Source organism: Oryctolagus cuniculus, chromosome 10 (genome assembly GCF_051225735.1).
Source record: "Oryctolagus cuniculus isolate XC-2025 breed Fujian yellow rabbit chromosome 10, ASM5122573v1, whole genome shotgun sequence".
In the NCBI taxonomy this organism is placed as follows: Eukaryota; Metazoa; Chordata; class Mammalia; order Lagomorpha; family Leporidae; genus Oryctolagus; species Oryctolagus cuniculus.
Window position 1 is genome coordinate 103,395,887 of NC_142876.1, and position 15,133 is coordinate 103,411,019.

Sequence of the window (15,133 nt, forward strand, 5' to 3'; positions counted from 1 at the left end):
GGGCTGTGCCAGGGAACTCCCCAGGTAGGGGGTCATAGTTTTTGTTGTATCACTAGTGCCTGAGTGTGTGTCCCCGCTTTCCTCTTCTGTAACGTGGGTGTGCATATTCCCGAGTGCCAGCACCTGACTCCAGGTGGGCACTGACCTAGTTCCACAGCAGCCTAAGCTGATCCAAGCTGAGCCCCACACACTCCTGCTCTCTGGGCATCGACGAGCAGGCATCGTGTTGGCTGCTGGTGGCATTTTCAACAAGGGGACCAACTTGGGATGAAGGTACCACCACTGAAGACAGAGAGAAGAGAAAAGAGGTGGCAAGTGTCAGCCTGTTTGAGTGCAAGCTTCCGCACCTTCAGAGGGGCTTCCTAAAGGAGTCTGCGCTGGGCACTAGGGGTGCTTCACAGGCCAGGCACTGGGCACTGTCCCAAGCCAGACACATGACACCATCAGAGGCACAAGGCCATACAGCATCATGAGGCCACAGCTGGGTGTCGGGTGCCCGCTGAAAGCCGGACACAGGAAGTGCCGCCATGGGCTCAGCACTGGGCACTGGCAGCGCCATGCTCAGACGGGCCTGAGAGCAGCCTCACCACGTGCTCCAGGAAGGGCCTTGCCATGACCAGACTGCGTCCTTCCGGAGCCCTGCCCCTGCACAGCCGGGGAAGCCCTCAACCCTGTGCCCACTCCCCACCGTCCTGAGTAGACAAACCATGAGTTCTAGAATCCTCACATGGCGGCGATAGCCTGTCCGCCCCGCCCCAGGTTCCGGCATAGGTGAAGCTGACCATCTGCATGCCATGGCTTGTGGGCAGGGGCATCCTCAGGGCCCTCTCGTGTCACCACTGCCTGCCGCTAGATTTGAGAGTCAGTCCTATTTGGAAGGTAAGGTTTCAGGGACACAGCCAGGGTGGGAGGGTCTGGTTCCCTGGGGCCTGTGTCAGCTGTCCTTATGCTCCAGGGGTCCCTGTCTGTCCATATCCTGATGCACATGTCCTTTACACAGGGAAGACTCATACAGTGCTGGGTAGTTCCAGTTTTCAAGGTGACCATGAACATGTGACAGAACAGCCATGCTGCAAATGGGAGAGCAGGGGCTGGTATTGTGGCACAGTGGGTTAAGTCACCACTTGTGATGCCAATGTCCTGTGTGAATGCACCTGGCAGTGATGGCTTGTGGCAGGGCTAGAAGGTGGCTCTCTCCACTCGGACAGTCTGAGTAACCAGGGGTGTATGGGTCGCCCTTTGCCACCCAAGAGCCTACAGGGCACAGCCCATCTCATATCTTTCCACAGGGCCGTGGTTCCAGGCCTGCGGTCAGACCAACGTGTCCTGCAAGATGGTCAAGGGGAAGGTGGTGGAGGTGGGCAAGTGGCCGTGGCAGGTGAACATCCTCTACCTAGGCCTCTACCTCTGCAGCGGCTCCCTCATCCACCACCAGTGGGTCCTCACAGCTGCACACTGCTTACAGAGGTCAGTCAGCGGGGCCCGCTGGGCCCAGGGACTTTGCTTTCTGGCCTTGGGGGTGGGGAGCCTGGTGAAACCGGGACCTGGGAGCTAGAGGCCTGCGTGGGTGGCCCCATGCTCAGGCCTTGTGTCTTCACCTACGGTTGACCTCGCTGCTGGTGATCTGCCTTCTACCCGTGGTCCTGCAGATCCAAGGACCCCAACCAGTACTCTGTGAAGGTGGGAGTGCAGCAGCTCCCAGAAAACAACACTCAGCTCCTGATCACTCGCATCGTGATTCACGAGGACTTCAACAATCTCATGTCCCAGGACATTGCCCTGCTGAAGCTCAGGGACCCCGTCTCCTGGTCCCCCTTCATCCAGCCCATCTGCCTCCCCAAGAACAATTTCAGGCTAACCATTGGAACCATGTGCTGGGCCATCGGCTGGGGATTTGCAGAGAAAAAAAGTGAGTGAAGGCAAGCAGAGGTCCCGAGACACCTGCCCTTGGGGCACAGTGGCATCATGGCTTGGCCACTCATTTCTTTACTCATCACTCAGCAGGCATCTCCTGAGCCCCTGTTTGTGCCGGACACTGTCCTGACCCCTTTCCGATCTATAACTCTGTATTTATTTCAAAGACAGTGATATCTCTTGTCCCCTGGTTCACTTTCCAAATGCCTGCCACAGCTGGGACTGGGCCAGGCCAAATCCAGGAGCCAGGAAGTCCATCTGAATTTCCCATGTGGGAGGCAGGGACCTAACAACTTGAGCTCTCACCTGCTGCCTCCCAGGGCACACATTAGCAGGAAACTGGAATCAGGAGCAGAGCCTGGACTGGAAGCCAGGCACTGTGATATGAGCCGTGGTTGTCCCAGGCAGCGTTTTAGCCACTGTGCCAAACTCCTGCCCCATCACTCTGGTCTAAAAGACACGCTTGCCCTGCATAGACCAGGTTCCCAAAGCTAACTGCAGTGCCAATCTCTAACCATGGCAGGAAGTTACCCTTTGACTGTTAATGGAGTTTGCAGTGCGTAGGCGGCACGAGGGCCATGACCCCAGGTGGTATGAAGGCCCTGAGGAGGCTCCTCTAGCCACTGTACATGTTGCTTCCCTAGAGGCACCCATGATTCCTGGCGGTCTGGTTCCTGTTGGTACCCTGGGCTCCTAGAACTGGAGAACCTTCGAGTCCTGCTGTCCAGCACTCCCACACTCGGGGTCCTAGGGGCTTGCCTCCTTGGCAGGTGGCCATGGAGCAGTGCTTCCCTCGCAGCCTCATTCACTGCCTAGATGTCCTTCCAGTGAGCTGGGGCTGAGGTCTTCATAAACTACCTTCCACTCACATTAGCCAGTGTGGACAGCTCTGAGATGGAGTTAGGGCAGGAAGGGGGGGGGAGGGGATGACAAAACAGGAGCTCGCTCTCTACAGAGACCCCCAGGCCCCCCTACAGTCTTCAGGAGATGGCAGTCAGGATCCTGAACAATGACGTCTGCAACCAGCGGTACCACTTCCTCTTGTCGGCCGGCCAGAAGAAACTGATCGGGAAGGACATGCTGTGTGGCGGCTCCGAGTGGGGCTTGGACACGTGTCAGGTGCCGAGTGTGTGGGCCGGGCTGGGGACGAGGCTTGGGGGTCGTGGCCCTGGGAGAACGTGTGAAAAGACTTTCCCTGAGCGTCAGGTTCCTGCTCTGTGAAATACCCTTCGCCCCTGCCACAGCGATGGTGGTGAGAGTGTCTCTGGCTGTGGATGTTTATCTGAGGACCAGCCACGTGCCAGGTGCCGGCCCAGACAGCTCTGCATGGACGGCATCATTCTGTTTGCGTGCTTCTGCCTCTCGCACCTCTGTCTGGCATTGTTTCTGAGATGTACCCGTCTTGATGCATGCAGCTCTCGTTCAGGAACAGCTCTGTGGCATTCTCTTTGGTGAACACGCCACAATTTGTCCTCTTGTTGACAGACACCTAGGGGGCTTCAGCTTTTCAGATCCCTGTCTCCGCTGCTCTGAAGTCTCTCACACATTTCCCTGCTTAGTGTAGAACTTCTGTATGGAAGTGGTTGGGCCCTCGGATGTATTTTTTTTTTCATCTTTAATAGTCATCACCAAATTGTTTTCCAGAGTTGTCATCTTAGCAGTCTGTGTTCTGACAGCAGTGTTGGAGCGTCGCACTGCTCTCTATCTTGCCAGGCTATGCAGTGTTCCATTATCATGGCTGGGATATTGTGCCCCATTGTGACTGCAGCGTGTGTGTCCCCAAACGCAAGTGCAACTGGGTGTGTTTTCATGTGTTTATGCACTGTGCATAGTTCCTCTTCTATGAATCATTTATTCATAGACTTTGCACATTTTTCTATTGTTTGCTTTTTCTTTTTTAAAAAATATTCTGGATGCTAGTTCCGTGTTCATTGTGCACGTTGCAAAAAGCTTTAGTCAGTCTTCCGTTGATCTTCCTTTTGTTTCTACTGTCCGTTGCTGATAGTAATTTGGATTTTACTTTAGTCAAATATATCATGTTTTCCTTTCTGGTTTATGTGTTTGTGTCTTATTTAAGAAATCCTCCCTTTTCCTGAGGCACATAAAGAGGTTTTCTTCTATTTTGTTCCTAAAAGTTTGCAAATTCTGTTTTCCAGATTTTTGAGTCCATGTGGCATTTATGTGGTGAATGGTGTAGGGTAGGGGTCTATTTTAATTTATTTCATCATTTGGGCTGTCAATTGTCTTATACTGACCCTACCAGCCCCCACATATATCAAGCTTCCAGACACACACGGTCTAATTTCTTGAGTTGGACACCCAGATAACTTAGCTTGGGTTTTTTTTTTTTTAAGATTTTATTTATTTATTTGAGAGGTAGAGTTACAGACAGTGAGAGGAAGAGAGAGAAAGGTCTTCCTTCTGTTGGTTCACTCTCCTGATGGCCACAACAGCCAGAGCTGTGCCGATCTGAAGCCAGGAGCCAGGAGCTTCTTCTGGATCTCCCACGTGGGTGCAGGGGCCCAAGGACTTGAGCCATCCACTACTGCTTTCCCAGGCCATAGCAGGAAGCTGGACTGAAAGAGGAGCAGCCAGGACTAGAACCGGTGCCCATATGGGATGCCAGCCCCACAGGCGGAGGATTAACCTACTGCCCAGCGTGCTGGCCCCTGCTTGTTTTCTAATACAGTATTTGAGGCTACAAATTTCCCTCTAAATACTGCTGTAGCTTCATGCTGTAAAATTTTAAATATAGCATGTTTTTCTCATGCAGCTCTAAATGTTTTGTATAATTTTGCTTTGATTTTATTTTGACCCATGCGTGGTTTTCGTTACTGCTGTTGATTTCCAATACAGGTTCCCTGTGATCATAAAACTAGGTCTATAGTGGTACTAATTTAATGAAATGTATTGAGACTTGTTTGGTGGTCTAGTATGTGGTTAAATTATCTAATGTTTATTTCATTATTTTCAGTTTCAATAAATTTGCTTTCCTTGGGCTTGATTTTATATTTTCTTGAGCAGAAAGTTCAAACTGTGTTGAAAGCATTTAAGGTCATGAAATCACCTTTGATTTGAGCTTTGAATTCATCTTGTAAATGTTGTACTGTTGTGATTTTATCATCATTATTTTAAAATATGTTTTGTTACTTGGGAGGAAATGTACCCTATACATAAACACAAACATTAGAAAATGAAACTTTTCTGTAATCAAACTACCTTGAAATTTCCACTTTAAATTGTATGGGAGTATAGCCCAAATACTTCTTTCTATGCATATGAAGCCCTAAATAAGTTTTGGATTTTTTTTTCTGGTTTTCACTTTTAACACAAATATGTTATATCACTTTATTACTCAGCTTTTAAATTTTCTCTTAAAATATATCTTTTTTTAATTTTTGACAGGCAGAGTGGACAGTGAGAGAGAGAAACAGGGAGAAAGGTCTTCCTTTTACCGTTGGTTCACCCTCCAATGGCCACTGCGGCTGGCGCACCGTGCTGATCCGAAGGCAGGAGCCAGGTGCTTCTCCTGGTCTGCCATGCGGGTGCAGGGCCCAAGTACTTGGGCCATCCTCCACTGCCTTCCCTGACCACAGCAGAGAGCTGGCCTGGAAGAGGGGCAACCGGGGCAGAATCCGGCGCCCCGTCCGGGACTAGAACCTGGTGTGCCAGCGCCGCAGGCGGAGGATTAGCCTATTGAGCCGCGGTGCTGGCCTAAAATATATCTTGAACTCTTTTCCATGTCTATACATATAAATATATTCTGTTCTCATCAACTACTGGATAATAATTCTCTCATGTGGCTATATCACAGCCTATTTTACCAATGAGTATCCTGTTGGTAGACAATTGGCCCATTTTTATATGTTTTTATCATGTCAGAGTAAAAATCTTTATATGTTTATCTTTTCACATTTGTTCAAGAATTTCTCTAGAATAATTTTTTAAAATTCCATTTTATTTTATTTTAAAATATTTATTTGAAAGGCTGAGTTACAGAGAGAGAAGAGGGAGGGAGGGAGAGAGAGATATCTTCCATCCACTTTTTCACTTCCAAAATGGTTGCAACGGCCAGGGTTGGATCAGATTGAAGTCAGGAGCCAGAAGCTTCTTCCAGTTCTCCCACGTGGGTGCTGGGGCCCAAATACTTGGGCCATCTTCCGCTGCATCCCCATGCCATTAGCTGGGAGCTGTATTGGAAGTGGAACAGCCAGGACTTGAACCAGTGCCCATATAGGATGCTGGCATTGCAGCCAATGGCTTAACCCATGACACCATAGCACTGGTCCCTTAAATTTTAAAAATAGTTTACTTTTTTGTAGATAGCTAGGTAGAGAGAAAATAACTCCCACCTTTTGGTTCATTCCTCAAATGCCTACAATAACTGGGGCTGGGGCTGAGTCAGGCAAGAGCCAGGGACTCAATCCAGATCTCCCTTGCAGGTGGCAGGATCTACCGGAGCTATCATCTGCTGCCCCTGAGGGTGGGTATTAGCCAGAAGCTGGAGTCAGTAGCAGAGCCGGGACTTGATCCCGGCACTCTGACATGGGTTGCGGGAATGGGAGGAATCTTAACTGCTACGCCATATGCTTGCTCCCTAGAAAAACAATTAGAGGTACAACTAAAGGATCAGCTGTATATACATTTAAAATTTAATAAATACTTACAAATTAGCCGCCCCAAAGATTTAATTTGTTTTTATTATCACCGACAGTAGACGAGTGTCATTTTCTCACATCCTCACCAGCATTAGGTATCATCTTTGTTTTAACTTTCATTTTATTCTAGACTAAAAGTTGTCTTATTTTCATTTTAATTTCGTGACATTGAACAGTCTGTAAATTGCTTGTATAAACAGGATATTACATAGGAATTGTCAACAAAAACACCAGCATATTTGAATGCACATCAGAATTCAGACGGGTGTGTACTGATATTCTGCTCTGTGTCTGGAAGGGTCAAGAGGGTACAGCGGGAGGAGATATTGCCAGGAGGGTTTCTCTGGAGAGGGTGGGTCCTACCAGCTCAACCTGCCCCCTTTAAGGGATGGGGTGCCTGTCCTGCCCTTCAGCTCCCATAGGAGGAGCTACAACAGGGTCACCTGCAGGGTGGGATGAGCACGGATAAATCCTCTCCAGGCCTGGCTTGCCTGTGTAGCCTGGGAGGTTAAGACAGCCCCCTGCTCTGCTCACCCTCCTACTTTAACCCTGGCTTCTGATCCTGCTTCCTGCCAATGTACCTGGGAAGGCAGCAGATGATGGCACAAGTATTTAGGTTCCTGTCACCCATGGGGGAGACTGGGATGAAATTCCTATTCCTGGGTCTGGCCTGGCCCAGCTGTGGCCATTGTGGCCATTTGGAGAGTGAACCAGTGAATGGATGATCTATCTCTCCATCGCTCCCTCTCTGTCACTCTGCCTTTCAAATAAACAAATAAATCTTGGGGAAAAAAAGTTTGTATATTTGTATATATGAGTATTTCCCTGAATTATTTTCATTCTTTAGCTGTGCTTAGAAATACCTTTTTGGCCGGCGCCATGGCTCACTAGGCTAATCCTCCACCTTGCAGCGCTGGCACACCGGGTTCTAGTCCCGGTCGGGGCGCCGGATTCTGTCCCGGTTGCCCCTCTTCCAGGCCAGCTCCCTGCTGTGGCCCGGGAGTGCAGTGGAGGATGGCCCAAGTGCTTGGGCCCTGCACCCCATGGGAGACCAGGATAAGTACCTGGCTCCTGCCATCGGATCAGCGCGGTGCACCGGCCGCAGTGCTCCGGCCGTGGTGGCCATTGGAGGGTGAACCAACGGCAAAGGAAGACCTTTCTCTCTGTCTCTCTCTCACTGTCCACTCTGCCTGTCAAAAAAAAAAAAAAAGAAATACCTTTTCCATGAGAGTAAAATTAGTCATAATGTTCTAATTATTTTCCTTAAATTTTTTTTTAAATTTTCATTCATCTAGAAGTTTGAGAGGGAATTCTGCTTTATTTTTCTCTAAATGGTAGCCAGTTCTGAATTATGTATTGAATACGGATGGATTTTTTCAGTGGGTGAAATAGACGAGACCTGTTTATTATATGCAATTCCCATCTTTCTTTGGTGTCTCTCTGTAGTCTCATCCCTAGGCCACCACCACTCTGTAAAATGATCGTAGCATATGATTCTTTTTTGTTTGTGGTAATGCAAGTCCCTCTTCCTTCTTATTTTTTTGAAGAATTTTCCTGGCGGTTCTCAGAGGTTCATTCTCATTGAGCAATCTGTGAATCATGTTGTAGAAAGAAAATCATGTCAGGGATTTTTGGCAGAAATTAACGGGTGCATTTAGGGAACGTGGACCCTTGTTTTGGTCTGTTCTCCGTGTCCCCAGGTCCGGAGTCTGTCACGCTCCGTAGTCACTGCAGGCTGCTGCTAGCAGGTATTCCTAGGTGTTACAGAGGCGGCTTTGTTGTGAGCAGGGTCTTTTCTTTCCTTGCATTTTCTGTTGATCTTACATGTTTGTTGTGTGTTTTCTTTGTAATAAACTACCTGCCTGATGGAGTTGATTCTCTATGAGTTTGATTAACCCAGAGACATAATCCCTACAAATAGCAATGATTCGCCTCCTTCTTTGCTATGTGTGTGTTCCTTTTTTTTTTTTTTTTTGTCCACTGCAACGCCCAGAACTGGATCCCAGACCACAGCTGTCTTCCAGGAGACTCTGTGTCATTGGGGTTTAGGTGTGTTTCTTGGAAACAGCTTAAAGGCAGGCTTTTCAACGTGTCTGAGCGAGTGTCCTTAAGTCAGTTTACCAAAGACTGGAGTTTTTGTCCCCTGACTCTGTATTTTGTCCCCTGACTCTGTATTTGGTTTTGATTTTCCCCTTGGCCCCCGCTCTGGTGTAATGGGTTACAAGTTGCATATGTAGATTTTATTCTGCTCTGGGTACCCTCTGTTCTCCACGCACGTCTTTTCAGTGGAGTTAGTGCCAAGAACTCATCCATGTCCACAGCTTCCTTAGCAGGGCCAGAACCTTCCTGCCTGCCCAGTCTTCGTTGGCGTCTCCTGTTGAAACATCTCCGAGGGCAGCTGACAGGGCTCTTCCACACTAGCTGACTGTTTCTCCTTGACCCTCCAGGGCCTTCCAGGCCTGTGCTCACATGAGCTGCTTCTCATTTCCTTGATTTGCCCTGTTTCATAGCGTTGGGCGGCTTTCCCTGGGACATCCAGGAAGCACATGCTTCCTCGTGGGAGCGCTGCTTACCTTTCCCCCTGCAGGCTGCTGCGAGGTGGGCTGCCGCCTTCCTGCTGCATGGGGGCTTTGGTCCCCGGGTGACGGTTGTGCCTCGTGAGTGCGTTTGCTGCAGCTCTCAGGATGGCACTGCATTCTCGCTCAGTGCGCTGAGCCTGCTTCACAGATCGCTCGTGTCTGCCTTCCAGGAGGTCCTTCCCCGGCACGGCGTGTGTTTGTTTCATCCATCTGTTGGATTCAGGCACATACTGTCTTTGTCAGCACACGTTTTAGCTTGTTTGCTCATCCACAGACACTGTGTGCTGAGCCCCGGGGCCAGGCACAGGACAGCAGGATGCCGCTGGGTCTGGGAGAGGTCCCAGCCTGCGGAAGAAACCCTTGCACTTGGCCCGACGCTCACTGCCTTTTCTTCTCTTTTCCCTCCAGCAAGGTGGACTGCACTCTACGGAGCACAGCGGAAGTCACTGTCCCTTGATCAAGTTGTAGTATCAGGGCTCTGCTTCACCTGCAAAATGTTTGTCCGTTGCAATGGCACAGATGATCCCCGCCTTAGACACTGGATCCAAGTTGCCTGTGAGGCCTGTCTTCCTTTGAGTAGTTGTTCTTGGGCAATATTTTGAAGTTGGTTTGCTCATAGTTCTTGGGCTTGTCAGGCTTTCTATTGCACTTTGAATTTGATTAAATGTTTTACATTTTCTTAGAGATTTTTCATTTCATGCAGAATTTAAATCCACAAAGAGGAAGTTGTAAACAGTCTTGAGACTGTGCAAAAGTATGTTTTCCATGGATGTGGTTATAGTCTGTTTTACTCAGACCACAAAGCGTTTGCGTTTTCCTTGTCTGTTTTTCTTCATTAAGACTTACAAGGTGCTAATGTGTTATTTTTTAAAAAAAGATTTATTTATTTATTTATTTATTTATTTATAAGGCAGAGTTACAGAGAAGCAGAGGTAGAGGGAAAGAGAAATCTTCCATCCACTGGTTCACTCCCCAAATGGCTGCAAAGGCCGGAGCTGAGCTGATCTGAAGCCAGGAGCCAGGAGTTTCTTCTGGGTCTGCCAAGGACTTGGGCCACCTTCCACTGCTTTCCGAGGCCATAGCAGAGAGCTGGATCAGAAGTGGAGCAACTGGGACTTGAACCGGTGCCCATATGGAATGCTAGCACTGCAGGCAGTGGCTTTGCCCATTATGCCACAGAGCCAGCCCTATCTGTTATTTTTTAAGAACAAGTAATTGACTTAATTTCTCAAGTCTATAATTTTTTTACTTTCAAATGTATGTCTTTATTTTTTTTTTCAAGTGAGTTGAGCTGAATCTACAATGATAAATAATTGATACTAATAAAAAGAGTTTATTTTGTTCTCTCTTATTGTTAAGTGTTTTAGACTGTACTCTACTTTGTGCAGGGCATACCGCACATGGCATTGCGTGATGTTCTTTTCTTCCTGCATTCTGTGCAGTTTAACCTTTCTGAAAGCCACTTTTTGGTTTCCATTGATGCGATGATTCCTATTTTGTGACTGAATGCTGACTTTAGTTCACTGTGGCAAGAGCGTGTCCACATGCAGTAGATGTCTGAGTGTCTGTCTGTCTGTCTATGTTCCTGCTCTCCAGGGTCCTGTGGTCAGTCATGTCTGCAGCAAGGACTCTCACAATGTCGTGCTGGCTTGGTTCTCTCCTCCATCTTCCATCTTCCCTCCCACAAAAGGCTGACCTCTAGCTGGTGTGAGTCGTGACCTAACTTCAGTGAGACCGGTTGTGCCTCCCTGCTAGCTTTAATTTCGATTTAATGAAATCTACATGTTTCCCCTCTTGAGCTTTGTGGGTTTTAAATCTTATGTTAAAAAATATGCCTCCTTCCAAGCCATGTAGACATACCCTTACGTTCGTTAATCAGCTTTATCTTTTTTTTTATTTTTTTTATTTTTTGACAGGCAGAGTGGACAGTGAGAGAGAGAGACAGAGAGAAAGATCTTCCTTTGCCGTTGGTTCACCCTCCAATGGCCGCCGCGGCCGGCGTGCTGCAGCCGGCGCACCGCGCTGATCCGATGGCAGGAGCCAGGTACTTATCCTGGTCTCCCGTGGGGTGCAGGGCCCAAGCACCTGGGCCATGCTCCACTGCACTCCCTGGCCACAGCAGAGAGCTGGCCTGGAAGAGGGGCAACCGGGACAGAATCCGGCGCCCCAACCGGGACTAGAACCTGGTGTGCCGGCGCCACTAGGCGGAGGATTAGCCTAGTGAGCCGCGGCGCCGGCCCAATCAGCTTTATCTTTTTTACTTTTCATGTTGGAGTTTGTAATTCTTCTGGAGTACGTTGTGGTTTGATCTGACCTCACTTCCTCCATCTGCTGAGTCAGTGTGTGCCCCGTCCACGGAAGAGTCCTCCCTGCGCATGGCCCTGATGCCTTCTGTCGCCTTCCAAGTCCCCTCATGTGCAGGCACCAGGTTACGGGCTCGCCATTGCCCCATTGGTCTGTTTTCCTGTGACTCTGCTGGTTCCATGCTGCTTGCATAATTATAGTTTGAAATCTGTCTAACTATGTGGTAGGTAAATCTGCCCCCAGCCTGTCTCTCCAGCTGTCTCTTGTTTTTCAAAACTGTCATAGAATTCATGGATCAGTATAATATTTATCAATTATAGAATCAGATGGTCAAGTTCCTAAAAAAAATTATGCTGGCATTTTTTTAAACATACATTTACTTATTTCTGTTTTACTTGAAAGGCAGGCAGGCAGATACCCACACACACACCCCACCCACACACAGAGAGAGAGAGAGAGAGAGAGAGAGAGAGAGAGATCTTCTGTCCTCTGGTTCACTCCCCAAATGTCTACAACAGCCAGAACTGAGTCAGGTCAAAGCCAGCAGCCAGGAGCTCAATCCAGGTCTCCCATGTGAATGACAGGGACCCAGGTAGTTGAGCCATCACCTGCTGCCTCCTAAGGGTGTGCATTGGCAGGAAGCTGGGTTGGAAACAGGAGCCTATTCTCAAAGCAGGCCCTCTGATAGGGGATTTGGGCATCCCGGGCAGCATCGTAACCACTGCACCAAGTGCATACCCCCTCCTCCTCCTGCTGGCTTTTTAATTGGAATTTCTTGAACTCTGGAGATCAATGTAAGGAGAAATCACATTATTATAGTTTTGAATCATTTTTGCTCTGTTGCATAGAGACAAAGGAGTTTATAAAACATGTATGGGGAGTAAAGCTGAACGCAAACAACGTCCATTCACTTACCACAAGCCTAAGCAACATGAGCAGTCTTCAGAACGTCTGTGGGAAAGACACATTATCTTTTTGTTCCATTTTCCACGAATGTTCTGAAGTCCCCTGTAGTGCCTCCCACTTGGTAATTCCCGGGTTTTCTGTTGCAGGGCGTTGTCCTGGGACCTTGACCTGTCTGTGTGCTGGGCGCCGTTTGCGGAATGAGGACGCGCTCTGTAGAGCGGCACCTCTGGGAGTGCTGGGGCTTACTTGAGAGCTCGCTTCCTCCGGGCAGAATCTGTTTGCTTCTGCCAGGTGCCTGGGCACTTGACTTAACAGCTGCCCTTGGCTCAAGTTTTGGGAACCATGCAGACCGGGCAAAATCAAGTTGCACAGTCACACGCGGGCAGCATTCCCGGGGTGTCCTCACTCTGAGAGGGGCCCTTTTGTGAGGCAGAACTTTCTGTAGGAATTCTCCTCCCAGGCTCCCCTCCTCAGGAAGGCTCTGGACTTGGCCTTTTGTCCCTCATACCCATGAAGCAGGCTGAGAGAACCAAAGCCTCGCCGGGGCACTGGGTTTGCCCCTGGGGCAAAAGCTGCCTTTGGGCTCCGCCGACCTGAGCTCTTGGCGCGGCAGGACTCGCTCAGGCCTCTGCACGCTGCGTCTTTTCTTTCCTGTCTGCTCAGCCACGTGTTTATGATGGTGCAGTTTTGGAGCCCAGTGTTGCAGTGCAATGGGTTAGGCCTCCGCCTGCAATGCCGGCTTCCAATCTGAGTGCTGATTCAAATCCCAGCTACTCTGCTTCTGATCTGGCTCCCTGCTAATGTGCCCAGGAGGGCAGACCAAGATGGCTCAAGTGCTTAGGCCCTCACCCCCCGTGTGAGAGACCTGGATGGTGTTCCAGGCTTCTGGCTTTGGCCTGGCCCAGCCAGGCCATTGCAGCTATTTGACAAGTGAACCAGCCAATGGAAGATTAGTTATCTATCTATATTTATCTCTATTTATCTCTAACTGCCTTTCAAGTAAATATTTTTAAATTAAAATAATAATAGTTTTTTTATTTTTTAAAGATTTATTTATTTATTTGAAAAACAGCGTTACACAGAGGCAGAGAGAGAGAGAGAGAGAGAGAGAGAGAAGGGGAGAGAGAGAGAGAGGTCTTCCATCTACCGGTTCACTCCCCAGATGGCCGCAATGGCCGAAGCTGGGTTGATCCAAAGCCTGGAAGAGCCAGGAGCTTCTCCCAGGTCTCCCAAAGACTTGGGCCATCTTCTACTGCTTTCCCAGAGAGCTAGATCAGAAGTGGAGCAGCCGGGACTCGAACCAGTGCCCATATGGGATGCTGGCACTGCAGGCAGCAGCCTTACCCGCTATTCTACAGCACTGGCCCCATAATAATACATATTTTAAAAAATCTCACGTTTTTCATTATCTTCAGCAAGAGGTCAGTTAGAGTATCTTGGCTTCCATACGGCAGGAAACCAAACTGAGAACTGGCGTTTTCTCATTGTTTTGCAGGGTGTCTCACAGGAGCACAGCAGAGTGGTTCTGCGTCTGGGTATAGCTCTGCTGTTACGTGCTGAGGCCTAGTTTGATGATTTTTTCCCCTTCAGTATTTTATATCCTCTTCATTCGATTGTGCCCACGTTCCCACAGAAAGAGGGAGCTGGCCTGCACGGGGCCCACTGGGAAAGACTGTCAAAGGCAGCACCTTGGGGGTCACCAGGAGTTAAAGGGACAGCGGGGGAGGGTGCCAGGGGGAAGCAGGAGAGTGAGCTTGGGTCCCCGTGCAGAGCCGCTCACGGCCAGGTCTCCTCTTGAGCACAGCACAGGCTGGAGCTGGCTCGTGTGGACCCACCGCAGCCACCCTGACGCCCCTCCCTCTGCTCCACAGGATAACTCGGGCAGCTCCCTCGTGTGCCAAGTAAACAAGACGTGGATTCAGGTGGGGGTGGTGAGCTGGAGCTTCAGCTGCGGCCGGCGCCAGTTCCCCAGCATCTACACCAGCACCCCCCACTTCACCCAGTGGATCAAGAAGCAGATCTCCGACATGAGGTTCGTAAGCCGGGCAGGCTCTGCCCTCCTCACCGGCTACATTCTGCTGATCTCACTGGGCTCCCTGTGGCTGCTGTGAGCCAAGTCCCAGGTGGTCACTCCGGAGACGGCGTCTCCTGCCCCTCTGCTGCACGTGCAGGACGGGTGGAGGCAGCAGGTGTCCAGACAGCAGGGCCCAGTGACCTTGGGGACGGATCGCAGATCAATGAAGACCTGTTAGCCATGGAAGATCGTCGTTCTTCTTGACTTTGGCCAGAGCCCTGCAGCTCCCCCTCCCCTGACAGGCCGGTGTCCCCCCTGGTGAGCCCTCCCCGAGGGTCTTGCCCATTTCTGCTTCATGCTTGAGGTGTGGCAGGGGAGACCTCTCCCCGCTGTGGGGCTGAAGCCCCTGCCTGGTCTTCCCTGCACCCCAGCCATCCCAGGTACCCGTGGCCCTCCCCAGCTCTCTGACGAGCATTTGTCCAGGGCTTTCTGGGACAGCTGGAAGTTCCTCTTCCCAGGAAACTGCCCTTGTGGCATGCTTCCTGGAACTCGTGGGCCTCTGCCACCCCTTGGGTCCCTCGGGGTCTGCAGAACCCACCCAACCCCTGTTCACTCCAGGCCAGGGCAAGACCGTACCCCGCACTCCTGAGTGGCCTCTGCCGCCTCCATGGGCTCCAGGCTGGGCAGAGGGCCCCTGCCAGCCTCAGGGTTGGAGCGGCCAGCTGCCTTTGCCCCTTGCCCCTTGCCCCTTGCCCCTT

At 50.0% G+C, this 15,133-nt stretch overlaps 1 protein-coding gene across 1 annotated transcript; it reads left to right on the plus strand.

Moving 5' to 3' along the window:
• The first annotated feature begins 794 nt into the window (after positions 1–794).
• On the plus strand, positions 795–15,133 carry PRSS46P (Putative serine protease 46). The gene is made up of 5 exons (XM_008260530.5): positions 795–879; positions 1,290–1,467; positions 1,650–1,909; positions 2,870–3,033; positions 14,233–15,133. Exons 1-5 carry the CDS (start codon positions 795–797, stop codon positions 14,470–14,472), a joined length of 927 nt encoding a protein of 308 aa, XP_008258752.1. The 3' UTR covers positions 14,473–15,133.

Coding starts and splice junctions, on each gene's coding strand:
- PRSS46P (XM_008260530.5), top strand. CDS start 795: ATGGCTTGTGGGCAGGGGCATCCTCAGGGCCCTCTCGTGTCACCACTG. Junction 880..1,289: donor GAGTCAGTCCTATTTGGAAG/GTAAGGTTTCAG, acceptor ATCTTTCCACAG/GGCCGTGGTTCCAGGCCTGC. Junction 3,034..14,232: donor GGGGCTTGGACACGTGTCAG/GTGCCGAGTGTG, acceptor TCTGCTCCACAG/GATAACTCGGGCAGCTCCCT.